Source organism: Dasypus novemcinctus, chromosome 10 (assembly GCF_030445035.2).
Source record: "Dasypus novemcinctus isolate mDasNov1 chromosome 10, mDasNov1.1.hap2, whole genome shotgun sequence".
NCBI lineage: Eukaryota > Metazoa > Chordata > Mammalia > Cingulata > Dasypodidae > Dasypus > Dasypus novemcinctus.
The window spans coordinates 21,903,855-21,931,567 of NC_080682.1; the positions used below are offsets into that span (position 1 = coordinate 21,903,855).

Sequence of the window (27,713 nt, forward strand, 5' to 3'; positions counted from 1 at the left end):
ATAGCTCATGTAGTCAAAAGGAATTTCAAAATGACTCAAATCTTTTGCTTGAATTATGTGAACATGATGACATATACACAAAGTAATATTTATCATATAATACATATACCCAGTAATCTTTCACTGACTTTTTATTTATTTATTTATTTATTTTTAAATTTTATTTCTCTCCCCTCCCCCCTCCCAGGTTGTCCCTTTCTCTGTGTCCATTTGCTGTGTGTTGTTCTGTGTCCACCTGTGTTCTTGTCAGTGTCTCTTTTTGTTGCATCATCTTGCTACGTCAGTTCTCTGTGTGTGTGGTGCCATTCCTGGGCAGGCTGCACTTTTTTTCACACATGGGGTGGTTCTTCTTGTGGGGGTGCACGCCTTCCGTGTGGGGCTTCCCTATGCGAGGGACACCCCTGTGTGGCATGGCACTCCTTGCACACATCAGCACTGCACGTGGGCCAGCTCACCATACATGGGTCAGGAGGCCTTGGGTTTGAACCCTGGACCTCCCATGTGGTAGGCAGATGCTCTATCAGTTGAGCCAAAACTGCTTCCCTCCCAGTAATTTTTCTTTTTTTTTTCCAGTAATCTTTCTTGATCTTTTAATTTAATTCTCCCATTCACTATACTCACACATTGCAGTTGTCTTCCCCTATACTATTCACAAAAAAGTTCTCAAAAAATCATGGCTCACTGCTTGCTATCCACCTTTATATGCAATTTCAAGAAATTTTTGCATCATTAATATTTAAGAACCAAATAGTAAGACAGGTGTTCAGGTTAACAGGGGCCAGGATGAGGGTAGTGAATGGGAAATGAATGGTTAAATTGTACAGTTTCTATTTGGGATAATGGAAAAGTTTTGGTGATGGTAGAACAACTTTGTAAATGTAATTAATAGCACTGAATTATATATTTAAATGTGGTTAAAAGGGGAAATTTTAGGTTGTATATGTTTCAAATTAAAGAAAAATATAGGGTTGTACAACACAGTGAACCCTAATATAAACCATGGAGTATAGTTGGCAGTACAATTAGAGTATTCTTTCATCAATTGTAACAAATGTACCAAATTAAAGCAAGGTGTGAATAATGGGGCGGGGGGGAGGGGTGGAGAGGTGCAATATGGGGACTTTATTTTCTGCAATATGGGAACTCTGTATTTTTTGGTAAACCTAAAATGTCTCCAAAAAAATGTAAATAAATAAATGCAGTTTGTTAACACAAAAGAAAAATGTCAGGTCCACAAGTGAAAAGGATGGCACAATTAACTTTAGCAATTTGTTTAGTGAATAAAGGAAGGAAAAGTTTGGCTCTAAAATTATAAAAAGAGAAGAGTACAGTATAACATTATAAATTGTTGTGTGTAATAGTTTTTCTTTGCTACATGTGGTAGATTGAATTTTGTACCCCAGGAAAAACATGATCTTAATCTTAATCCATTCCAGTGGATGTGAACCATGCAGATATTACTTAAAGTTAAGGGGGCCCATTGTGAAAATAAGTTACCTCCTCCTAGGGAATCAGTGAGGCACATCAGGGGCTTCAGTCTGTAGAAGCCTTGATTGAGACATAGTTCCCCTGCTCCTGATGATGAAACTTAACACATCACCCTGTACAAAATAACAGGAACCTCTTGCAAGGTGACAAAAAATATATATCCAAGTGAATTTCTGTCCCTGCTTAACACAAAGACTCAGCAGAGGTTCTTTTTTAAAAATATTTTATCGTCTTTTTTTTTTAAAGATACATAGATCACACAAAATGTTACATTAAAAATATGAGGCTCTACTCCTCCCATATCAACAACTTTTTTCATCAGTGTGGTACATTCATTGCATTTGAAGAATACATTTTGGAGCACTGCTACACCACATGGACTATATTTTATGTTGTAATTTACACTGTCCCCAGTCCATTCAGTGTGTTATGGCAGGATGTATAATGTCCTGCATCGGTCCCTTCAGTATCATCCAGGACAACTCCAAGTACCGAAAATGCCCCCAATATCACACCTCTTCTCCCATCTTCCTGCACTCAGCAACTCCTATGGGCACTGCCTCCACATCAATGATACAGTTTCTTCCATTGCTATAGTCACAATAATTCTATAATAGAATATCAGTAAGTCCACTCTAATCTGTATTTTATTCCTCCATCCTGTGGCCCCTGTGCCCCCTGTGGCTCCACCTCTAAATTGAGAGGGGGGCTTAGATCTCACATGGCTGATGGATGGGATTCTCCTGCTTGCAGTTGTGGACTCTCTTGGTTCCCTAGTGTGGTAGTTAGCCATCTCACCTTCCTGTTAGCTGACCTCAGCAGGGGTTCTTAACAAGGGGTCCATGAGCTTGAATTGAAATTCAGAGGAATGTTATTCTTGTGGGGACATGTTGGTGTGGGTGTGATATATTTATTAAATAATATGAAGTATAATGTGGACTTAGTAAAGGGTCCCTGGTTTCCACCTGACTGGTAAAGGGGTCTGTGGAACAAAAATTTTGGAAACCCTTTGCTGAAATAAATACTATACAACAGGTTGGCTTAAACAATGGGAATTTACTGGCTCACTATTTTGAGGCCTAGGAGAAACCCCAAGTTGAGGCATCAATAAGACAATATTTTCTTCTCCCCAAAGACTGAGGCATTCTGGGGCTAGCTGCTGGTGATTCATGATCCTCAACTTTTGTGTTACATGGTAAAGCACCTGACAATGTCTTCTCCTTTCTCCTCCAGGTTCCTTTGACTTCCAGCTTCTCCCCATGGCTTTCTCCTTTCATGTCCAATTCCTTTGCTTAAAGGACTCCAGCTATATTGGATTAAGGGCCACCCTCATTCAGTTTGGGTGCAACTTAACTAATAACATCTATACAGGTCTTATTTACAAGTGGGTTCACACCTTCCAGGGCTTGGAGCCTGAGCATGCCTTTGGTGGGTACATGATTCAATCCTCAACAAGGGAATTCTCTAAGTTGAAGTAATACTTTAAAAAAAATATGAAAATCAAGTAGAGCTAGTCAGATAAATACGGTTAGAAGAGAATTCTAGGAGTGGCGCTGGAGTTCGTTGGGAGCAGAGACAGATTTGGGGCTTAAGCAACTTCTTTCAGAGAAGAAGACCCTTGCATGTGTTGTAAGGAAGATCTGGGTCAGCAATCTCTCCAGACATCTACTCAGGACAAGTAGACAAAAATTAACATGAACAAACAACAGCAAAGTTTAGGAGAAAGAAAGATGGTTGTGTTCCAGAGGCTAGTCGACCACATCAGTGGCAACTAGATGAAGAAGGGGTTCACACTGGAAACTGTAGCTTCCCAGTTAAGCTGTGTGAAGCCAGACCTTCATATTCTTCAACCAGAACAACACATTGCCACAGCCTGAAAGCAGAAGCAAAGCAGGGATCTAATTTTCTTCTACTTAGCCAGGTACTAAAGAGATTTGCAAAAATGTAAATGCCACTCTTGTCACTAAATTTTTTTATTTTGGAAAATGTAATTATTTTTCATTAAAATATGCTATTTCTATTAATACACAGTATGTTTATTATTATTTTAAAATAATTAAATATTTAAAAATTTCTTAGATTTAATATCTAGCACAATAATTATAAATAAACAACTCTTTGGGGTCTTCAATCTAATAAGTTTCTGAGGCCAAAAATTTTGAGAATTGCTGATTTAAACTGTGTTCTTTATAATTGCGGTACTGTACTTAGAGTCTTCCTGCAATTTTCTATTAATATTATATTCAGTAATGCTAGTATTAATTTTGTTTGTTTAATAAATTGGTGGAATCCAAAAAAAAAAAGAAGAGAATTCTAGGCAGAATAATATATTAGGATATCAGAACAGCAACGGTTAGAGCTAGACAAACATGATTAGGAGTAGAAATAGCAATTCCAGAAAGAGACTTTGGAATTGCTTATGGCTGTCCTCCTAAATTCTGTTTACTAGATTTTGCATCATCAATGTTTAATGAACAGTTAGAAAGACAGACAATACTTCAGGTCTCAAAGTAAGCAATGGCCATCTAAGAGGTGACCTGTAACAGTGGTTGTGGGACATGTTACAGAGTGAAGACAGAACAAAGTCAGTAAACAAGGCAAAATCCTGGCTGACAAAGATGCTGATGAGCTCTCTAGATAAAAATAGGAAAGACATATTTTATTTCCCTTTGTCATTTCTAAGCCCAAATTTTTCAATTTTTTTTGAAAATTTGCACAAGAAGGACACAATATGTTAATTGTAGTTTTATAAGTTTATGTTTAAATACTTTTCATCTTTCAGAACATGTGAATTGTGTCATCTTTTCCCCCCTTTATTAGAGAAGTTGTGGGTTTACAGAAGAATCATGTATAAAATACAGGATCCCCATACAGCACCCTGTTATTAACACCTGGCATTGGTGTGAAATATTTGTTACTGTTGATGATAACACATATTTATAATTGTACTATTAATTACAGTCCATGGTTTAACTTAGGTTTCAAGTGCAGTGTAGCTTCATGGATTTTTAAAAATTTTTATTCTGTTACCATATATACACTGTAACATTTCCCCCTTTAATCACATCCATACATGTATTTTGGTATTGTTAATAGTGTTTGCAGTGCTGTGCTACCATCACCACCATCCATTACCAATTCATTTCTGTGGTTCCAAGTAAAAACCCTGTACATTCTAAGCCTTAACTTCCCATTCCTATCCCCACCCCTTCCTCTGGTAACCTAGACTAGATTCCATTCTATAATTAATTCTTATTTATCCTATATCTTAGCTCCCTTTGAGAATCATCATTATTATGACACCATTTCCAAATTTTTCTGGTTCCAATGATCTCTCCCTCCTTGTAACTCCTGAGCCAATCACGTTGCCCCTATTACCTCTGTGCTCTCAGAATCCACAGCTGAGTGTGATCTCTTTGATGAAGGGCTCTATTTTAGAATTCTTAAATCTGTCTAGCACCAAGTGCAGGTGCTCATCATGCAGCCAAGAAAGGCTCAAAATTACCCAAGGGAATGGGTTACCAAAGGGAGAAAGTGCTGTATTTTGTGCAATCACAGTGGATTCAAAGCTTCTGAAACTACTTTCTCAAAATATAACTTTTTAATATTTTCCCTATAGTCTTAATCTCCTGAGGTTTTGATTCCCTAAGAGAGTTGGCTCCAATTTACCAATGGCTCTTTAGAAAAATCTCTCCTGTGTTCTGTGTGGAATTGACAGTCAGTGAACTCTTTCTCAAAGTACTTTTGGAAGGTCCATTTTGCGAGGTGGCATCACTGTATTGTTTATCTTGCTAGACACCCAAAGGAGCTCAGAAGAATGACCAGTATCTTTTTTTAAAGGGTAATTTATTTTTATATCAGCAACTGTTAGTTCTGTAAGTCACTTTGACATGGGTAAACAAAGAGTTCAGTGGTTTTTCTCTTCAGACTGGTGAGTTAAGAGTTCTTAAATTGCCCTCAGACATATAAGTCAAATGATTTCCTAAATTGAAAAAATGAGTTTAGAAGCCTAGAAAAAAGTAATCTCTAAACTCACTGGGAGAATAATTTGATACAAATAATAATGTGTAGTCTGTGTCTTTTTTGGTTTCAGTGATCTGACTTGAATGTACATCTAGATGAAATTTGTGTTTGGCATAAAGATACTGAAATGTCCTCGAAGATCTACAGACTCCTTGACTGTTAGATTTAAGGAGCCATTGCTTATTTGGATCTTAATTTCTTACTTTTTACTTAGATTGGGTATCAATAGAAAACAGACCTCTGAATCAGCTGACCTGAGGTCCCATTCAGCTTCTGCCCAAATTCACAAATTCACTCATCATACATGGTTTTTCTCTGTTAGAATCTCTGGACTGGGTCAGGCTGAGAACAGTACAGCTTAATACACTATTCTACTGTCAACAACTATTATTTGTACTTTTTAGGATTCCAAGTAGAATACAGAATTTTAAATGCACAGCTATTATCAATGGTGTATTACTTCATGACCTTTGTTTACAGAGGCAGTTACACATCATAAATGTGTATGAATATTTTAGTTTCCTAATTATCAAAATAAATCTTCCATAACCTCAATTTACTTTGACATTTTAAGCGTTTGTTTCCATCTTCTTAGTGTAATAAGAAAAAATATAAATGACCTGAAGACTTCCTCTCTTCAGAATATAATAAATTCTTGAAACATTTTAATATTAAGATATAGTCTTTCTACCTATTCTAAAGTTAACCCCCTGCAAGCCCTTTTCTTTCCTAAGTCCCATTGCCTGTGCAACCACAAGATGCCAGCAGCTTTTTTAAAAAGATTTATTTATTTGTCCCTCCCCCCCCATTGTGGCTTGTTTTGCTGTCTGTTCTCTGTGTCCATTCGCTGTGCATCTTTTCTGTGTCTGCTTGTCCCCCTTTGTTGCATCATCTTGCTGCATCAGCTCTCTGTGGCGTGGGCATGGACCAACTTGCCTTCACAAGGAGGCCCTGGGATGTGAACCCAGGGCCTCCCATATGGTAGATGAAAGCCCAACTGATTTAGCCACAGCCGCTTCCCACCAAGCAGCTTTTCATTTAATTAATTTCTATGCTTAAACACAACCCTCTCCAAGCTTTCTTACCAGGAGAGAGAGAAGCCTTTGAAGTCTTTCAGTGCATACTTCTCTTCTCTCATGTCCTGTGAACATTTTTGTGCAAAAGTACTGTTGGAATCAGATCCAAAATTCATACTCCCCTTTTTAATTATCCTCATTTTCTCTGTCCTCAATTCTCCTTTTCCTCCATTCCTTTTCATTCCCTTTTCTTCACTTTTAATTTTGAAGTAATTATAAATTCATAGGATAATTTGAAGCTAGCTTAGAGAGGTCCCGAGTACTCTTCATCCAATTTCTCTCAATTTCTACATTTATGTAACTATAGAACAACATCAGAACCTGGAAACTGATATTAGAACGATGTGTGTATATAGTTCTCTGCCATTTTATCACATGTATAAATTTGTGTAGCCATTGCCACACTTAGGACACAGAGTTATTCCTTTCACCACCTTCCCTACCACCCTCCCTAATCTCTGGCAACCAATAACATGTCTATATCTATACTTTTGCCATTTCAAAATGTTATTTAAATGGTATCATAGAACATGTGAATTTATGAGATTTTTTTTTTCCGTTCAGCTCAATATCCTTGATATATATCCAAATGTTGCATGTACTGATATTTAGTTCCTCTTTATTGCTGAGTTCTATTCCATGGTATGGATGTTCCATGGTTTGGTTACTGTTCACCTATTTTAAGATACTTCAGTTGTTTCTGTTTTGGGGTCATTACAAATAAAACTGCTATGAGCAATCTTGTACGGGTTTTTTTTTGTGGACGGACATTTTTATTTCTCTGGGATAAATGCACAGGAGTGCTCCTTTCATTCTTAAAACAGTTGTTTTTCTCTCCCAAGAGCCTGATACACTGATTGGGTCAAAGCACCTACTCAACTTTCAGCAAATAGTCTCTTCTCTGGTATCCATTTGATAGACAGTTACTGAATTAATAGGTGTAGACTCCAGTGATATGAAGGAATGCGGGTAGCACGGAGGAGATGCTGTTGAGGACTTCGATCCCTACTCCAAAGCCAAATTCTCTTGCCTAAGCCTGTCCTCCCTTCTTTCAGATCAGATGTTGTGTTGTAGAAAATTCAGTTAACTGTTATTATAGCATCTAAAGGAATAGGAGGAAGGTATGCTCCTAACACCTATTTACCCTTTACCTGAAGTGAGGAGAGATATCAGCCTGAATGCATTGAGTTCACTTAATGCCTTTCCTATGAAATGTTTCTTAAGACATCCTTGGTTCAATAGCAGACATTTTTAGAAAGGTAATCTGGAATAGTTAGAGAACTTGCCTTAAACAGTCTCCAAAGTTTGCCTCTAGCTCTAAAATTCTATGATTCTGTATAAGATTCTCTGTTGACAAAGAGAGGAACTGAAGAGGTACAGTGGGGTTTGGTGTCTTGCTCTGTGTTACCACATAGTTAGCAGATCATCAAGCAGGATATCTGTCAGCTTATGCTAAGTCACTTAAAAGATAAAAACTAAATTCAGATGTGAAATGAAGAAGTACTTAAATATAAATTTATTGCTAAGTAAAAAATCTTTCTCTTTCTCGTAACATATCAGATCAGAGAAATGGATTACAGAAACCAAACTTTGGTGATTGAATTTTTGTTTGTGGGCTTGACAAATAGTTTCCAGCAACAGGTTGCTCTCTTCCTGGTATTTCTTTTTGTTTATCTTGTTATTCTTCTGGGAAACTTGGGGATGATTGCTCTCATTTGGATGGATTCTCAACTCCACACTCCCATGTGCTTTTTTCTCAGCCACTTGTCCTTTGTGGACATCTGCTCCTCCTCTGTCATTGGTCTTAAGATGTTGACTGACATCTTTTTGCAGGAAAAAGTAATCTCTTTTTTTGGTTGTGCTGCCCAGTTATGGTTTTTTGGTCAGTTTGTAGTACTGAATGTTTCCTCCTGGCTTCCATGGCATATGATCACTGTATGGCCATCTGTAAACCTTTGTTCTACACACTCATTATGTCCCAGCAGATCTATGTGCAGCTGGTGGTAGGGCCCTATGCCATTGGACTTATGAGCACCACGACCCATACGACTTTCACCTTCCACCTAACCTACTGTGGTCCAAATATCATCAATCACATTTTCTGTGATCTGCTTCCTGTTCTCTCTCTGGCATGTGCAGACACCCGCATCAATAAATTTTTACTTTTCATCTTGGCTGGAGCCCTAGGAGTACTCAGCGGTGTGCTCATCTTGATCTTCTACATTTACATTGTCATTGCCATCCTGAGCATCCACTCTGCTGATGGGATACGCAAAGCCTTTTCCACTTGCTCTTCACACCTGACAGCTGTCTCCATCCTTTATGGGATACTCTTCTTTATCTATGTAGGCCCAAGTTCTAGTTTCTCCCTGGACATCAATAAAGTGGTATCTGTGTTCTACACAGCAGTGATCCCCATGTTGAACCCACTTATCTACAGCTTGAGAAACAAGGAAGTAAAAGATTCATTCAGAAGGACATTTGAAAGGAAGAAGTTTCTTGCAGGGAGGTAAACCGAATACTGTAGCTTGAGATATAATACATTAGAGAGGAAGGAATACTGGACTGGGTGTCAGGACCCTTATGTTTAATGCAAGATTCATTCTTTCTTACTCTGTGTAATTGACAAGTCACACAGTATCCTTAGGCAACAATTTTCTCATTTCTGTATTCTCAAATCTCATTCAGTAGGAATGAGACTTAGAACTCTAAACTGAGATGAGGAATAGAGAATCCCACAATGATATAACATATTCTCAAGCTAGGCTTAGGGGTATAAATTGTGTTGTTATTCTTTGTTTGGAGCGCTAGCCACATTTTCTGGTTGTGTGCCCTTTCTTGCAAGATTGAGAATAAATTCTTTTCTTCTCCACAATCTGGTAAACCTTATTTTCTTCCAGAAGAAGATTTCTTTCTTACAACTTTGGGGGCCCACACAGGATTCTGATGCTTCAGAGAGTGGACCCCCATGGTAGACAACGGGGTGGTGCACCCTGCTGTTTAAGAGGTCTTGGACTCCAGTGGTGGGAGCCTTGCCTTTGGCAGTCAAGAGGCCCTAGAACAGATGCTTAGATCTGCTGATTGTGAATGAGAAAAAGGGAAGGAAAAATTTGCCTCTTATTGACCAGGGGACCCCATGCATGGACCAAAGTAAGAAGAAAGTCTATTAAATATTACCTTGGTTGTTGGGAATTCTAATGAGTCCGAGGTTAACTGTGCATGAATGAGACCTGTAACATACTGTGTGAAGTGAATGAGGAGTCCCAATTCCTGTTTCCCTTCTCCCATGAGGAAAAGGGCCAGAGAGGAAAAAGTGAAAGATTCAAGAGAAAGAGATCCAGACAAGATTCAGAATGGAAAATAGAGGCAGTCGGTCAATTGTGTAAAAAGAGAATGGAGTATCCGTAGAATCCCCTGGAGACATTCCTCCAGATAGTCCCTTAGGGAGGATGCGATAGAGATCAGACCAAGCTAAAAGACAAAAAGAAAATGATTAAATACTGCTGTTTATCTGGACCAAGGAAAGTATTTTACCACCTGATGTTTTCTGGCCAAAATATGGGGCAGATGAGGCTTTGTGCCAACCTCGTACTCTATGTTAATGGAAAAACACCCTTCTCCAATGAAGAGTCTGACTATGTCATGTGCTGGTTAATGGGAAAGGGGGCCACTTTCTATCCTATGAAAGCTGAAAATCTAGACCCTGAGACTAAGCTTGCAGAAACTAAGGCTGCAGAAATTAAAGCTGTAGAAACTAAACTCTGGGACGACCTATCTAATCTCCCTCCTCCTTATGTTCCCCCTTCCCTCCCAGGAGAAGGGCCATTAAACTTGGAAGGCCCAGTAGAACCCATTGTAAACCTTAGAAAACTGGAAAATCAGGTGGGGCCAACAGCCCCACTGGTTACAACCCACTAACAGCTAAGGAAAGAATTGGAACAGCGTAAAAAAGATATTCCATTCCCTAGAGTATCTGAGTTAAAGAAAGTGAAAGAACAAAACTCCATTGAGCCTTTGTATCCGCTGAGAGAAGTACCAATGGAACCAGGGGAAATTGGCTATGTAAATGTCCCACTGACAAGTACTGAAGTAAGGAATTTCAAAAAGGAGATGAAATCACTAATGGAAGATCAGTGGAGCTGGCTGAACAAGTAGATCAGTTCCTCAGTCCTAGTTTATACACATGGCCTGAATGTATGTCCATACTGAATATCCTCTTTATGGGAGAAAAAAGAGGAATGGGTGGAGGGCAGCTATGAAGGAATGGGAAAGGCAGCATCCACCTGGACAGGGGGTAATAGCAGCAGAACAGAAATCCCCAAACTCAGAACCTAATTGGGATAATAATAACATGAGGGACAGAGCACAAATAAAAAATCTTAGAAACTTCATTATACAGGGGATCAAATTGGCTGCACCTAAATCTCCAAACTTGAATAAAGCATTTAAAGTAGTCCAGGAGAAGGATGAAACTCCCTCTGCTTACCTGCAATGATTGAGAAAACAAATGAGGAAATATTCAGGGATGAATCCTAATGATCCTGTAGCTCAGGGAATGTTAAAAGTCAGCTATATGAAAGGGTCTTGGCCTAACATTCAGAAGAAGATTCAGAAAATAGAAGGATGAAAATAGGAGGAAGCCATTGAAAGAGTTATTGAGAAAGTCCCAGAAAGTGTTCGTAAGGAGAGAGGAGGAAAAACAAAACAGAAATCAAAGGTTATGATAAGCTGTTGATCAAATGGTTAGGAAAAGATTCAAGATGAGTCTGGGAGGGAACAGGCAGAGGCAAGATAAAGATGCAAAATGGGCTTATTTAGATAAGAGGGCAAGGAAAATGCAAAGCTCTGCAGGGTGCTATCACTGCAAGAGGACTGGTCATTTCAAAAGTGAATGCCCAGTTTAAAGAAAGAGAGTTGGGGTAATGCTCCTCATGAATTTTGGGGATTAGCGGGGTCTGAGGCGCCTCACTTCTAAAGTCTACTGGGAGCCTTTAGCAAATCTAAGGTTGGACCTTTATCAGGAAGAAATTACATTTCTAGTGGAAATGATGTGGGCTATGGGTGGGAGACTCTTTGTCTCTTTGGAGATAACCTTAATCTAGGCTGTCTGTGCTGACTTGTGAGTGTGGGATGATGAGGGGCTGCAGTCCTGCCCTTGGTGACCATGGCAATGACTCCAGTCACAGAAAACAGTTTGTCAATGCAAACTCTATAGACTTTGAATATTCAGGGGAAATGCAAACCAAACATGCTAAAAGCTTACCTAAGATGTGGAAGATATATGCTAATTCAAGCCTGTTGAGAACTGAAACAAAAGGACCATTTGGCCTTTCTTCTCTGTATAAAAGGGACTCAAAAATCTTGTTCACGGTTCAGGATTGAAACAGAAAGCTCCCAGTTATGGCTGGCCATCAATAAACCATTTTTCCTTCTCAAAATCATTCCTGAGCCCTGGCCTCTCTGTAGGCAAATAATTGAACCTCCCTCAATTCTACAACATTTTTGGGGGCTCGTCCAGGATTACAAACGAAGGCCAGAGATGGTAGCATTTTAATGCCCCTTCCAAATACCCGAGGAAGCCAGGAGGACTTGGGTGAACCCCAATATGGGCATCCCTGGATTAAATTTAATCCAGAAAAGATGTGGGTGCCACCAGAATCTTCCTCACAAAAATTTAGGGCAATGGAAGGTCTGAAGAGAAAGATTCTGGGAATGAAAAAGAACTCTGAACATGGAAGAAAGTAAGACTCCCCAGGTGAGCACAGTCTGGAAAGCCCTAGCTTTAATTGCTAGGAGGGGGAGGCTGATCACCTCCCAAGAGAACCCTAGTAGCCCCAGAAAATAGGGGGGAAGCCATTCTCTCTAGGTCTGGAAAAAGGAGGAAAACCAGGAAAAAGCCTGGTGTTTTAGGTTTGTCTAACTGCATGTTAGAAACTGGTATTAGACTTATATCTACTGAAGGAGTGGAAGCTTGATTATAATAGGAAGGAATGTTTATAGGTTCAAGTCCTAACATCCTGGAAATTGGTCTGGATTTTTAAAAAAAATTTGGTTACAGGAAAATGGATTGGCTTTTCTAGTGAAGCTTGGTCTGGATGTAAAGTTAAACAGTGAAAAAGGTCAGCTGGAATCTTTTGTTGTGGTGCTGAATTGTGAATGAATTTGCTTTATACCAGATGTTAGTGTTAAGTGTTCTCTCTAAAGTTTGTGATGGCTGTGGGGGCAGCCATGCTGGAAAAATATATATATAGAAATTGTGGGTCAGATTAGTGACCTTTGTGCTTCTGTCTGTGTCAGCTCAATGCTAGTGTTGGAGTTGTGTGGTTATGTAAAGTAGAATTTAATTGAGCTAGAACCCTCCCTTGCCATTGGCAAGGAGGTGAATTGATTATGGGGCAAAACTGTGGAGTCTGGATGTTTGCAGAGTCTGGATGTTGCACATGCTCTGATGCCTTGTCTCTGGTCCACCCCTTTGCTGGGGCTTGGAGGCTGTCTGTGTCTGTGCCATGCACCCAGGTTTGTTGGGGCTGCCCCAGTCAGGGTGGCTGGTTCCCCAGGAGGGGTACTGAATTTGAGTAAGTTCTGTCTGCCCATTTTAGCAGAAAGTTGGAAAGGGGGGATTGGCTTGCCCCTTTCCAGTGAGTCCACACCTTCTATTCATAAGCCACATTCCTATTTGATTGTTATGCACCTGACTGCCTGGAAGGGGAGGGAGGGGAAGTGAAGAGGATGAAAAGCAGAATCAAAATAAATGCAGGAAAGTTCCTTCCCTAGGGTGTCAAAGCCAAAATATGTTTGCATTCTGCCCAGGTTCTTAAAAGGTATTGTGGTAACTTTAAGTAAGGAAATGTGTTCTGTGAAGGTAAAATTTGTCTTAAAATTATAAATAATTATAAAAAGTTTAAGCATTGTTTAAATTAAGGTATTTAAATGGCTAATTCCAAAAAGCCTATAATAAACAAAAACTGAATTGATAATACTACTAATAAAAGGTAATTTTATAACAAGAAAACTTGTTGGTGGCCAGCCTCCCCTGCCAACTTGATTCTAAAAAAATGGTTTCTAGTATTACATGCTACTAAGTATTTAAAGTGAAGAAAAGTTCATTATTTTAACAAGCTTGTTTAGTGTTAATGCAATTATATGTTGTAAGAAGTTTGCCTGGTAACTTAGTATGTGGAATATATGGAATGTGTTTTTATTGTTAAGGAAACAGAAGATGATTTTGTCCTAAGATAAAATGATTGATTATTAGGAAAGAGTAGAGTATATGACAAAACCTGAATGAATGCTGAAAGTGTAGAAGGTTTGTGGAAGAAAAATTTTTATGATTAAAATTGAGTAAGATTTGATAAGTCTGTCTATAAGGTTTTAAAAAGTTTAGTATCAAGTAGTATACAGATGCAAAGTTAAAAATTTTGTTCTTTCTCCAAGTCTTTCAAGTCATTAGTCTCTTTTAGTAAAAGTTTCCTGAATACTCAATATACAAAGAAAATCTGTTTTATCAAAATAGCTTCTTGTGCTTTAACCTCATTTCCTCAGTGTTTGAAGAAGAAAGGGTCTTATCTCTTTTAAAAGAACATTATGTTCTAGAAATCAAATCTTATAGAAATGTTCTACAAGAGTACACAAGGATGGATGGAAGACATGTAAAATTACACCAAAAATATATAGGGGCTGATAGGCTAAAATGTAAATTGTACTGTAAAACATAAGATAACTAAAAATTTAGAAAATTGTATTGTCTAAAATATAAACCACAATGTAAACACAAATGTTACCTTGTTTGAAAGCTGTTGTCTCAATATCTGTCCATCAGTTTCAGTAAATATAGTATGAATATGTAAAAAGATTATTGCTGTGGAAGGGAAAAGGTTTTATGTTGGATATGTGGGAGTACTGTATATTGTATATATGAATTACTGTGATCTAAAACTCTTATGAAGATAAGCTTAATAATTAGAAAAAAGAAAAGAAAAAGATAGGACATAGAGACTGAGGAAAAGATGGAAGTAGTTGCCTTGCCAATTTGCATACAAGGCAACACTTATTGTAGTGATGGAAGACAAAACATCAAAAACAAAGCTTCTGCATCTTTTAATTTTTTGATACTCTAATTTATTTTTACCATAATTTTTCCAAGTTAATATGTATTCTATATCTAACCTTTAAACTCATTGCTATATTCCATTTTACTATTAATGGAACCTGGCAATATATTGGGCTTCACTTTTCAGGAAGTTTTGGATCACAGAGAGATTCAACAATGGCAGCAGAGGAATACTGGTGTGGGATGTTACTGAAAGGGGACACATGGTTGGCAAGGAGTTCTACAGGGCATCTATTCAGGGTACATAAAAATGTTTGGATATTTTCATAGTGGCTACAATTAAAAACAACAACTGAGGGAGTGCTGAGTTCCAGCCAGGGGAGCTCTATCACAGTCCCTAAAGGAACAGAAACAATCCCCCAAGTGCAACAGCAAAGAACAAAAAAGAATGAAGTTCCAACAGTGAGCCCTTGATATTGATTACCATGCTTGTGAGCCTGTGCATCTGAAATAAGAACAAGGCCTAGAGCTGCAGGGTGCCTAAGAATTACCTCCTGAGAGCCTCCATGTTGCTCAAATGTGGCCAGTCTTAAAGCCAAACACAGCTTGTAAATGCGTTGTCTCCCCCCCAGCATGGGACATGACTCCTGGGGATGAGCCTACCTGGCACCAAGGGATGACTACCAAGTACCAGCTGATGATGTAACTAGAGAATGACCTTGAATAAAAGGGTCAACTTGGACCAGCAGAATATCTCAGTCTACATATAATACCAGGAGTTAAAAATGCTTTTTGACCTGAATAAAAGGGGGAAATGGAAAGGACAAATGAGTTTATATGGCTATATGTCTCTCAAAAAAGCTGGGAGGTTATCAGAAGTGTTGCCCTTATGCACACCTCAGTGGAGTCCCAGAGACAGATAAAGTAGATACAACCCCGGGTATTGGTTCTTCTGAGGGCTACAGAGACCCACAGGTTCTATGGCCATGGCAGATGGAGTTCAGTGCCATGTCAGTTGACCCTTATTTGGAGTTGGTGTTTCTGTGTGATGGAGCTGGACTGAGATGTGATCTTTTTTCACAAGCCTCTCCTGTTACTTTTTCCAGAACTGTGGTTGGTGCTGGGGTTTAATATATACCCAGGGGATCTGAATCTCTGGACTGACCATGTGATAGCTGGGCCCTGAGCCTTAACAATCTTCAGCTCTTACACTCTGATTATTGGACTTATCCCACTCAGCTAACATGGAGTTGAAGAAGGTCAGCCACCACAGCAGGGAACCAAGAGTGCCTACAACTGAAAGCAGGAGGATTGCATCCAGCATCCATGTGGAATCTAAGCACCCTCTTGATATAGATGTGGAGTGGACACAACCATTCCAAGGTCCACAGGATGGAGGAATAGGATATGGAGAATGGACTTACTGATATTTTATTCATGAACTATAATAATTAGTAATAGAAGAAAATGTGGCCTTGGTGTGGAGAAAGTGGCCATGGTGCCTGCTGGGTGTGGGGAATGGAAGGAAGAGATGAGATGTGAGGCATTTTTGGGATCTGGAGTTGTCCTGGGTGATGCTGCAGGGACAGTTACTGGACATTGTATGCCCTCCCATGGCCCACTGGGTGGAACGTGGGAGAGTGTGGGCTATGATATTGACCACTGACCATGAGGTGCAGGAGTGCTCAGAGATGTATTCACCAAATGCAATGAATGTCTCATGATGATGGGTGAGATTGTTGCTATGGGGAGAGTAGTGGGGTTAGGGTGGTGGGGAGTATATGGAGACCTCATATTTTTTGAATGTAATATTAAAAAAGTAAATAAAGACAAAGAGAAAATAGAAATCAAATCCCAAAAAGTAACTTTTTATTTCAAACTAACTGCAATAGATTTGTTCTTTTACCTTAAAAGAAAAATTAAAGTAATAGTTAAGTTCATTTAATATGTTATAAGTCAAATGAAAGGTTTTTAAAGTGTTATAAAATTAACAGGTTTAAAAAATTAAAAAAAACTGTAACTAAGAGTTAAAATCATTTATAAATGCATTTATATTATAAAACAGTAGAAAAATAATAACTGAAATTATAACTGAGTAAATTTAGCCTGAAACTATTATTGTAAGTATAAATTGTAAACTAACCTTTCCTTCATTTATGGTTGCTTCAAGCCTGACCTCACCCCTTGTCTTTGCCTATGGTTATTTCATGATAGCTTCTGCCCCTACAGTCCCAAAAAAAGCTGGGACTTCCCTGTTTCCTGTCCTGGTATTAGTAACCCTGCTTTCTCTCATGAATCCAAGAGTAAACTAAATTGCTGCCTGGTGGAATTCTTAGCCCTTAGGTTTAAACAATCACTGGAGTTTTATTATCTCCAAGGACTAGGGGGAAAAAAAGAAAATCTCCTGCCTTAACTGTCAGTGTTCCTAAGAGTGGCAGTTCACGAGAGAAACCAGTCTGTCTTCCTGAGGCTTCAAATAGCCTAAGTAAATATACATAAAATTAATCTTGTTGCTTATCCAAAATTCTGCTAAATTCAAAGTAAAATATAAAGTTCTGAAACAAAAAAAATAGTGCTAAAGCATTGGGAACATTTTGGTTACAAGTCATTAGTTAAGAAAAAAAAAATCTTCTGTAAAACTGCATGGTCATAGTGTAAAACTGCACAGTCATAGTGCAAATTAAGAAAAGTTTCAGGAGTCTTTGAAATGTTCTGCAGTCACACTTATTTTGTAAAAAATGGAAGTTTTAAGTAACTAAAGTTATGTTTTTGTGTCATACTATTCATGCCTGCCTATTTGCTCAAATTATTGAGGTTAAATATGCAGTTATATAAGTAATATATATTTCTGGACCCCACATTAAGCTAAACAGTATATAAAATAATGCAAATTATAAGTAACATCAATGAGTTGTGTTTCTGTGTCTCTTTGTGTCTGCCCGTTTGCTCAGTGTATGTCTTCACACATCAGAATAATAATATCAAATTAACAAGTGAAAATTCTTAAAAGAGCTCTATTCAGATTGTTAAAAATTAAATATGCAGTTATATATGTAAGTAAATATTCTTAAAGCCCAAATTAAACTAAGCAGGATGAAAAAGTCATAGAAATCTGATTATAGAAACAATTGGGAAAGGGCCTCCTCTTGGCAAGAGCTTTAAAGGCAAGACTAGGTGTGGCAGATTAAACCTATCTACTATGCTAGGGAATTAAGAATCAGTTTGCCCTGTAATATCCCAGTTTAAACTTTTTGTCAGCCATAAAATGTAAAAAAACAAAAATTAGTTTAGTTCTCACATAAAGGAAGGAAATATTGATTAATGTAACCTGGCAGCCTACTGCCTCAGTCTCCCACTCCGGGGTTAAACAGCAACAAAGGAAATCAGTTTAAGACAGTCCTAAAGGCAATAAAAAGATGCCCAAAAAAGAGCTAAGTCAATACCAATTCAACACTAAATTCCATTCCTTCTTTGACAAAGGGGAACAGGTAAAAACTAAAATGGTTGGAATGTGATAGAGGAAGCAGTTAAATCACAAACTTTTGTGTGGGGAAGTTAGATCTTCTTGGATAGGTTGTAACTTCTGAAGTATCCAATCTATGGATAGACAGAGGAAGAGCTTGCATGCTAGGTTTAAGGGTATAAATTGTGTCATTTTCTTTGTTCGGGGGTGACAGCCATATTTTCTGGTTGTTTGCTCCTTCTTGCAAGATTGAGAATAAATTCTTTTCTTCTCCACAATTGAGTGAGCCTTATTTTCTTCTAGAAGATTTCTTTCCAACAAAAATAAAGGTAATTAGTGGCTCTGTTAACAAATTTCAGTAATTTCTATGAAACTATGGAGAGATCTTTCCGAGATTATGATTCAACAAATTAAGTAATTGTATAATGTGTTTTCAAACCTGGTAGTCAATGTGCTTTTAAAAAAAATTATTCATTTTTATAACTTAAACAAAGAAAAAGTTTTAGCTTCCTGTAAAGATAAAAAGAGAACATTCCTTGCATAAACTATAATGGTTTCAATTTTACTTAGCTCAAGTGTAATCTCCCATAGTTAATTTATAAACTAAATTAACATTATATGTACAAAATCTTTAAAGCAATAAAAATTTAAGTTCACATTAATAAAATTAACCTAAAAAAGATTGTAGATATGCTTTTTTAAAGAAATAAAGTAAATTTCTTTGGTTAGTAATTATAATTTACTAAGTTTATTTAAATGTAAGGTAACTAGTCAATGTGATTGTAGTAAATTATAAAAAGTCTGTAAGACATGTTCCAAACTGAAAACACTTAAATAGTTCTAGTTTTAGAAGTCATTGTTAACTAAAAACTTGGATTGGTAGTGGTTGCAAAAAATAACTTGGTGGTTATAAAACCTGTCTGAAGGCCACCGCAAAGTGCATATTTAAGTAAATGGTAATAAAAAGTTATCTTGATTCTATTGGGAATCTTCTGTTTTCATTTTAACAATGGAAAATATTTTTCCCCCTCTATTACTAAAGTAAAATACCTACTATTATCTTTATGGTAAAATTATATAAGTAAGCAGTCATTTGATATATGATGTTTTGCATTAAATTGTTTAAAATATATATAAAAACAAGGAATAAACTTTAACATTGTGAAAATCTTTTGTGCATTCAAACCAGGCCTTGAATACATTACAAGTTGCCTCTCCATGTGAATTATTGGCTAGGCTGGTCCCTGACCCCTCAATTAGAAATATTTGCTATATCAGCCTCTGGTTCTGCTCCTGAAGTCGATGGAAACTACGTTGCAGTTTCAAGCTCCTGCAGCAGCCAATGATGACTCGGTACAGCCAAGTGTATAATGGATATCGCCTCCAGACTGGCACTGTTCAATAGTGCCAGAGAGCACTATGCACCAGGTGGTAAACTACTGGAAACTCTCTCTAGAATCAACAATGCTGCGACTTGCTCACTGTGAAGAACATACTAAGTGGAGCCATGATACCAGGATACCAAGTAAAACTTAAACACTGTTGGCATTGTGGCCTGCTCCCATGGAGAGATAACATGTAAAGTATTACAAACCTGAAATTTAAAATTATTAATTGCAACTCTAAATCCTTTGCATTAAGTAATACAGTAATTAATATTAAGTTCTGTACTCCTATCCTGTACTAAATATATGCCTAATAATTATAACGTTATCTTTTCTATTTCAGATCAAGTGCAAAAGTATATTAGACATGTTAAATTCCTAGTAAATTCATTTTCTAAACAGTTAATAAACATGTCTATAAAATAAGGTGGGAGTCTCAACCAGGCTCAGTCAACTTACTATATTCTACTGTACTCTACTGTGTAGCAAAAATGAGGTTTGCTTGCCAGTAATGAGTCACCTATTGAACAAGTCAAAATTACTAGAAATTGTACAATTAAAACCAAGGTGTAAAAAAAAGAAACCTTTATTCTGTAGTTCTGATCACTCCCACAGCTAAAAACTAAGAAAATTTCCAACTTGGTGTACCAATCCTGAATGAAACCAATTGCCCAAGGGGTGCCATTTCACCAGGAGCATTTGACAGAGCACATGAGTGCCAATCATTAAACAGCTTGAAATGTGTCTTCAAACAAACTAAATATCTATTGCAATTTCTCTCTAAAAATAAATAACTTAGAAAAAGTATATATATATACTGTTCCCACCAGCTTTTAAAAAGGAGTGCCATCTTTATAAAGATGTCTACCTTGTCTACCTCTGCAATCCAATGTCCTCTTTTAAAAACAGGTCTTCCAAATTTTTAATTAAGTTTGTTTCTTTCAGAGTGAACATCTTATTAACCATATGTAAACTTCACCCAACTTCGTACAGAATGCCAGATCCATCTTCCTCCAGTTAAAATAAAATAAGAGTTTTACACCTTGTTAGGCAATGACTACAGCCCATGGCCAGCAGGAAGCAGTTACAGAAAAGAGATCATCTCCCTTCAGCACCCCTTTCAAATTAAAGTGTAAACTCTTTAAGGGTAAAACAAAATTAATAGATGGATCTGGAGCCTGACTGGAAATCCACGTGAATGCTGGTGGCCCCAGGATGACTGCAGGGGGCCCCTGCCCCAGGAGTCTGCTGTCCAGAATGAAAACTTCTAAACTTCTAAAAACAGTCCTGGATGTTACACTAAAGATTGATAAGTAAAGTAATCAATCAAAACAGCAAATAGCCATCCACCTCATAGCTCCAACAATAATTATGCCAAAGCTTAGCAAGTTAAACTTTGGCATAAGGGGGAAATGATTTGGGCTATGGGTGAGAGGCTCTTTGTCTCTTAGGAGATAACCTTAACCTAGACTGTCTGTGCTGACTTGTGGTTGTGGGATAATGGGGGGCTGCAGTCCTCCCCTTGGTGACCATGGCAATGACTCCAGTCACAGAAAACAGTTTATCAATGCAAACAATATAGACTTTGAATATTCAGGGGAAATGCAAACCAAACATGCTAAAAGCTTACTTAGGATGTGGAAGATATATGCTAATTCAAGCCTATTGAGAACTGAAACTAAAGGACCATTTGGCATTTCCTCTCTTTATAAAAGGGACTAAAAATTCTAGTTCAGGGCTCGGGATTGAAACAGAAAGCTCCTGAGTCTGGCCAGCCATCAGTAAACCATTTTTCCTTCTCAAAATCATTCCTGAGTCCTGGCCTCTCTATACGCAAATAATTGAACCTCTTCCATTCTACAACAGAAATTGGTGCAGTCCGATCCTCTGTGACTTATCTTCCCAGAGTAACCAAACTCTCTGGCAGCTCCCTTACAGTCTCAGGTGTAAAAGGAGAAGGATTTGAGGTCCCAATTCTTTCTCCCACTAATATTTGTTGGGAAGACAGTCAAATTTTAAGCCCTTTGTCATACATCCCAGAAGCTGGGAGTAATTTGTTGGGAAGGGACTTAATAGTATTTATGCTCAAGACAAAGAAAATTCTAAAGCAGCATGAGAAAAGAAAACCATCACATACAAGGGAAGCTCAATTAGATTAAGTGCTGATTTCTCATCTGAAACCATGGAGGCAAGAAGGCAGTGGTATGATATAGTCAAGGTACTAAAGGAAAAAAATTTCCAACCAAGAATACTCTATCCAGCTAAACTAGCATTCAAAAATGATGGAGAGTTCAAAATATTCACAGATAAACAGAAACTGAAAGACTATGCCAACAAGAAACCTCCCCTTCAAGAAATTCTAAAGGGAGTTCTGCAGGAAGAAAGGAAAAAACAGGACAGGCAGAGTGGGAGGAGAGTGTAAGAGCAACAAAAAAGACAAAAATAGAAGGGAAAAAATACAAACAAAATAAGAAAAACACAAATCCAATCAAAATATGGCTAACACAAATAATTCCTTGAAAGTAATAACACTGAATGTCAATGGATTAAACTCACCTATCAAAAGATTCAGACTGGGACATTGGATAAGGAAATATGACCCATCTATATGCTGTCTACAGGAGACATATCTTAGACCCAGAGACTCATGGAGGTTGAAAGTGAATGGCTGGAAAACAATCATACAAGCAAACAATAACCAAAAAAAGGCAGGAGTAGCTCTAGTAATAACAGACAAAATAGACTTTAAATGCGAAACAATTGTGAGAGACAAAGAAGGATACTACATTTTAGTGAAAGGGACAATCTGTCAAGAAGATTGAACAATCATAAATATTTATGCTCCTAACAAGGGTGCCTCTAAATACGTGAGGCAAACGCTGGAAAAACTAAGTGAAACAATAGATGCATCTACAATTATAGTGGGGGATGTTAATACACCATATCAACTCTGGACAGAACATCTCAAAAGAGAATCATTAAAGAAACAAAGCATTTGAACAGTATATTAGAGGAGCTGGATCTAATAGACATATATAGATCATTACACCCAAACACAGCAGGATATACATTTTTATCAAGTGCACATGGATCATTCTCCAAGATAGACCATATGCTAGGCCACAAAGAAAGGCTTAATGAATTCAGAAAGATCAAAATCATACAAAACAATATCTTTGACCACAGTGGAGTGAAGCTGGAAATTTACAAGGGACAGAGGCCCAGATTTCGCACCACGATTTGGAAATTAAACAGCACACTCTTAGAAAAACAGTGGGTCAAAGAGGAAATCTCAAAAGAAATCAATGACTACCTTGAAACAAATGATAATGATAACACAACATACCAAAATTTATGGGATGCAGCAAAAGGAGTACTGAGAGGGAAATTGATAGGCATAAATTCACATATCAAAAAGAACAAAGAGCAAAAATTGAAGAACTAACAGCACATTTGAAGGAATTAGAAAAACAACAACAAAGTAACCCAACAGGATGAAGAAGGAAGGAAATAACAAAGATAAGAGCAGAACTAAATGAAATAGCACATAAGAAAGCACTTGAAAAGATAAACAAGACCAAGAGCTGGTTTTTTGAGAAGATCAACAAAATTGACAAACTTTTAGCGGGACTAACAAAGAAAAAAAGAGAGAAGATGCAAATACACAAATACACAAAATAAGAAATGAGAAAGGCGATATCACCACGGACCCCACAGAAATAAAGACTATCATAAAAGGATACTTTGAAAAACTATATTCCAACAAAAATGACAATTTAGAGGAAATGGACAAATTCCTAGAAACACATAAGCAGCCCATATTGATGAAAGAAGAAATTGATGATCTTAACAAACCAATCACAAGCAAAGAGATGGAATCAGTCATTAAAAATCTCCCAACTAAGAAGAGCCCAGGGCCAGACGGCTTCACAAGTGAATTCTACAAAACATTCCGGAAAGAACTAACACCAATCCTGCTGAAACTATTCAAAAAAATCAAAAAAGAAGGAACATTGCTGAACTCCTTCTATGATGCCAACATTACCCTAGTACCAAAGCCAAACAAAGACACCACAAGACAGGAAAATTACAGACCAATTTCTCTAATGAACCTAGATGCAAAAATACTTAACAAAATACTTGCTAATTGTATTCAACAACACATTAAATGAATTATACACCACGACCAAGTGGGATTTATTCCAGGTATGCAAGGATGGTTCAACATAAGAAAATCAATCAATGTAATACACCATATAAACAGATTGAAGGAAAAAAATAACATGATTATATCTATAGATGCAGAAATAGCATTTGACAAAATACTGCACCCTTTCTTGATAAAAACACTCCAAAAGATCGGAATACAAGGAAATTTTTTGAACATGATAAAGAGTATATATGAAAAACCTACAGCCAACATTGTTTACAATGGCAAAATCCTAAAATCCTTCCCTCTAAACTCAGGAAGAAGACAAGGATGCCCATTGTCTCCGCTCCTATTTAACATTGTCTTAGAAGTACTTGCGTGAGCACTGAGGCAAGAACCAGATATAAAAGGCATTCAAATTGGAAAGGAAGAAGTCAAAATTTCATTATTTGCAGATGACATGATCCTATACATAGAAAACCCTGAGATATCTACAATGAAGCTTCTAGAACTCATAAATGAGTTTAGTAAAGTCACAGGTTATAAGATCAATGTGCAAAAATCAGTAGCATTTCTGTACACCAATAATGAGCAAGATCAGGAGGAAATCAAGAAACAAATACCATTCACAATAGTAAATATAAAAATTAAATACTTAGGAATAAATTTACCTAAAGAGGTAAAAAACTTATACACCGAGAACTATACAAGACTGTTCAAGGAAATCAAAGAAGACCTAAATAAATGGAAGAATATTCCTTGTTCATGGTAGGAAGACTGAATATTATTAGGATGTCTATCCTACCAAAACTGATCTACACATTCAATGCAATCCCAATAAAAATCAACACAGCCTTCTTTAAGGAACTAGAAAAACTAACTATGAAATTTATTTGGAAAGGAAAGAGGCCCGAATAGCCAAAGACATATTGAAAAAGAAAAACGAAATTGGAGGAATCACACTACCTGACTTCAAAACATACTACAAAGCTACAGTAGTGAAAACAGCATGGTATTGGCATGAAGAGAGACACACAGACCAATGGAATCGAATTGAAAGTTCTGATATAGAACCTCACATATATAGCCATATAATATTCGATAAAGCCACCAAACCCTCTCAACTGGGAGAGAATGGCCTATTCAACAAATGGTGCCTGGAGAACTGGATAGCCATATGTAGAAGAATGAAAGAGGACTACCATCTCACACCTTATACAAAGATCAACTCAGGATGGATCAAGGACTAAATATAAGAGCCAAGACCATAAAGACCTTGGAAAGCAGTGTAGGGAAACATCTACAGGACCTTGTAATAGGAAATGGATTCATAAATATCACACCAAAAGCACGAGCAGCAAAAGAACTAATAGATAAATGGGACTTCCTCAAAATTAAAGCTTTCTGCACCTCAAAGGAGTTTGTCAGAAATAAAAAGGGAACCCACACAATGGGAGAAAATATTTGGCAACCATATATCTGATAAGAAACTTATAACTTGCATATATAAAGAACTCCTATATCTTGAAAATGAAAAGATAAACAACCCATTTAAAAAATGGGAAAAAGATTTAAACAGACACTTCTCCAAAGAAGAAATACAAATGGCTAAAAAGCACATGAAAAAATGCTCCAAATCTCTAGCTATCAGGGAAATGCAAATCAAAACTACAACGAGATACCATCTTACTCCCATAAGACTGGCAGCTTTGAAAAAAACAGAAGAATACAAATGCTGGAGAGGATGTGAAGAAAGGGGAACACTCATCCACTGCTGGTGGGAATGCAGAAGGATCCAGCCATTCTGGAGGACAGTTTGGCAGTTTCTCAAAAAACTAACCATAGATTTGCCATATGACCCAGCAATACCACTGCTGGGTATAGACCCAGCAGAATTGAAAACAAGGACACAAACAGATATATGCACACCAATGTTCATATCAGCATTGTTCACTCTCGCCAAAAGTTGGAATCAACCCAAATGCCCATCAACAGACGAGTGGATCAATAAAATGTGGTATATACACACAATGGAATACTACTCGGCTGTAAGAACAAATACACTACAAACACACATGAAAACATGGATGAATCTTGAGAACCTTATGTTGAGTGAAGCAACACAGGCATTGAAGGACAAATACTACATGACCTCAATGATATGAAATAAACAAGCTGCCTCAGAGAGCTAGAGACTGAACGATAGGCTTACAGGAAATCAAGGGGTGGAGGAAGGATGTGAGCCGACGTCTGCAGGGGTGGAATTTATGATGAGCTGGGGGTAAGTATGAACACAAAGAAGAGATAAAATGGGGGCAAGGGGTTGCCTTTGGGTGGGTCTTTGCAGGTTTGAGGGGGGCTGGGGATGGGCGGATGGGTAATATTGCCCAAAAAGTGGGGGGAGGGAGAGGCACCGTATGAACATAGGAGAGTGTCAGGTGTTGGTTGAGAGTAAAATGCTGAGAAAATCGTATCAAAATATAATTAGGAGGGTTACCTGTTTAGGATGCTCAGAGAGGATGGTCTGACGCGGGACGGGCTCCTGGGGAATGTCTGAATGCTCATTTTGCCAGAGTGGGTTGTACCATTGGGTAGAGACTGAAGTAGTGAGAGTGGGGGTGGACCCATATCCTGGGGAGAACTAATGCCATCAAATAGAGGGAACTGTATCTCTCGAGAGAAAGGGTCGCAGGGCATTGGGGCAATTGAGCAAGGTAGGCCCTGAACACTGTTGCAAGTATCTCTGGACGTGGCTCCTCGGGAAATGGACATTGGCTGTCACTGTGGGTCCCAAGGGGAGGGGAAAATGGATGTTAAATGTGTGGAACCAAAGTAAATGTGGGGTAAGAGAGGAGTTTCACGAGAGTACACAAGGATGGATATAAAACCTGTAACATTACACCATAAACATATAGGGGATGACAGACTAATAATGTAAACCATAATGTAAAACATAGGATAACTAAAAATTTAGAAAACTGCATATCCTAAAGTATGGACCACAATGTAAGCACAGATGTCACCTTGTTTGAAAGCTATTGTCTCAGAGTCTGTACATCAGTTTAAGTAAATATGATATGAATAAGTTATAAGAATATCACTGTGGAAGGGAAAAGGTTTTATGGTAGATGTGTGGGAGTACTGTATATTGTATATATGAATTACTGTGGTCTAGGGCTCTTGTGAAGAGAAGTTCAATAATTAGGAAAAAAGAACAGAAAAAGATAGGATGTAGAATTTTTCCAAATCTATATCTAACCTTTAAACCCATAGCTATATTCCATTTTACTTGTAAGGGATCCTGACATTATATTGGGCTTCACTTTTCAGGACGTTTTGGATCACAGAGTGGTTCAACAATGGCAGTGGAGGAATACTGGTATAGGATACTATTGACAGGTAATATATGGCTGACAGGGAGCTATACAGGGCATATGTCCAGGGTGCATGGTAATATTTGGATATACTCATAGTGGCAACAATTAAAAACTACAGCTGGGGGGTACTGGGTTCCTGGCCGGGGGTGCTCTGTTGTGGTCCCTAGGGGAGCAGCGGCAGTCCCCCAGGTGCAATGGTAAGGACCAGGAAGGAATGAGGGTCCAACAGTGAGACCATGATACTAATGACTATGCTTGTGAGCCTATATGCCTGAAATAAGAACAGGCCTAGAGCAGCACCATGCCTAGGAATTTCCTCCTGACAGCCTTCATGTTACTCAAATGTGACCTGTCTTGAAACCAAACTCAGCATGTAGATGCAGTGCATTCCCCCCAGCGTGGGACATGACACCTGGGGATGAGCCTCCCTGGCACCGAGGGATCACTACCAAATACCAGCTGAAGATGCAACTAGAAAACGACCTTGAATTAAAGGTTCAATGAGGATCAGCAGAATATCCCTGTCTACATATAATAACATGACTTTAAAATGCTGTTTGACCTAATGTGAGGGGAAAATGGAAAGGACAAATGAGTTTATATGGCTACAAGTCTCTAAAAAAGAGTCTGGAGGTTGTCAGAAGGATTGCCCTTATGCACACCTGAGCAGAGTCTCAGAGACAGATAAAGTAGATACAACC

At 37.9% G+C, this 27,713-nt stretch overlaps 1 protein-coding gene across 1 annotated transcript; it reads left to right on the forward strand.

Annotated features, from left to right (window-relative positions):
- The first annotated feature begins 8,156 nt into the window (after positions 1-8,156).
- LOC101432058 (olfactory receptor 5G25-like) lies at positions 8,157-9,100 on the forward strand. The gene is given in 2 exon segments (XM_012530057.2): positions 8,157-8,478; positions 8,481-9,100. Coding segments are annotated over 2 exon segments (942 nt in total).
- Positions 9,101-27,713: the final 18,613 nt, after the last annotated feature.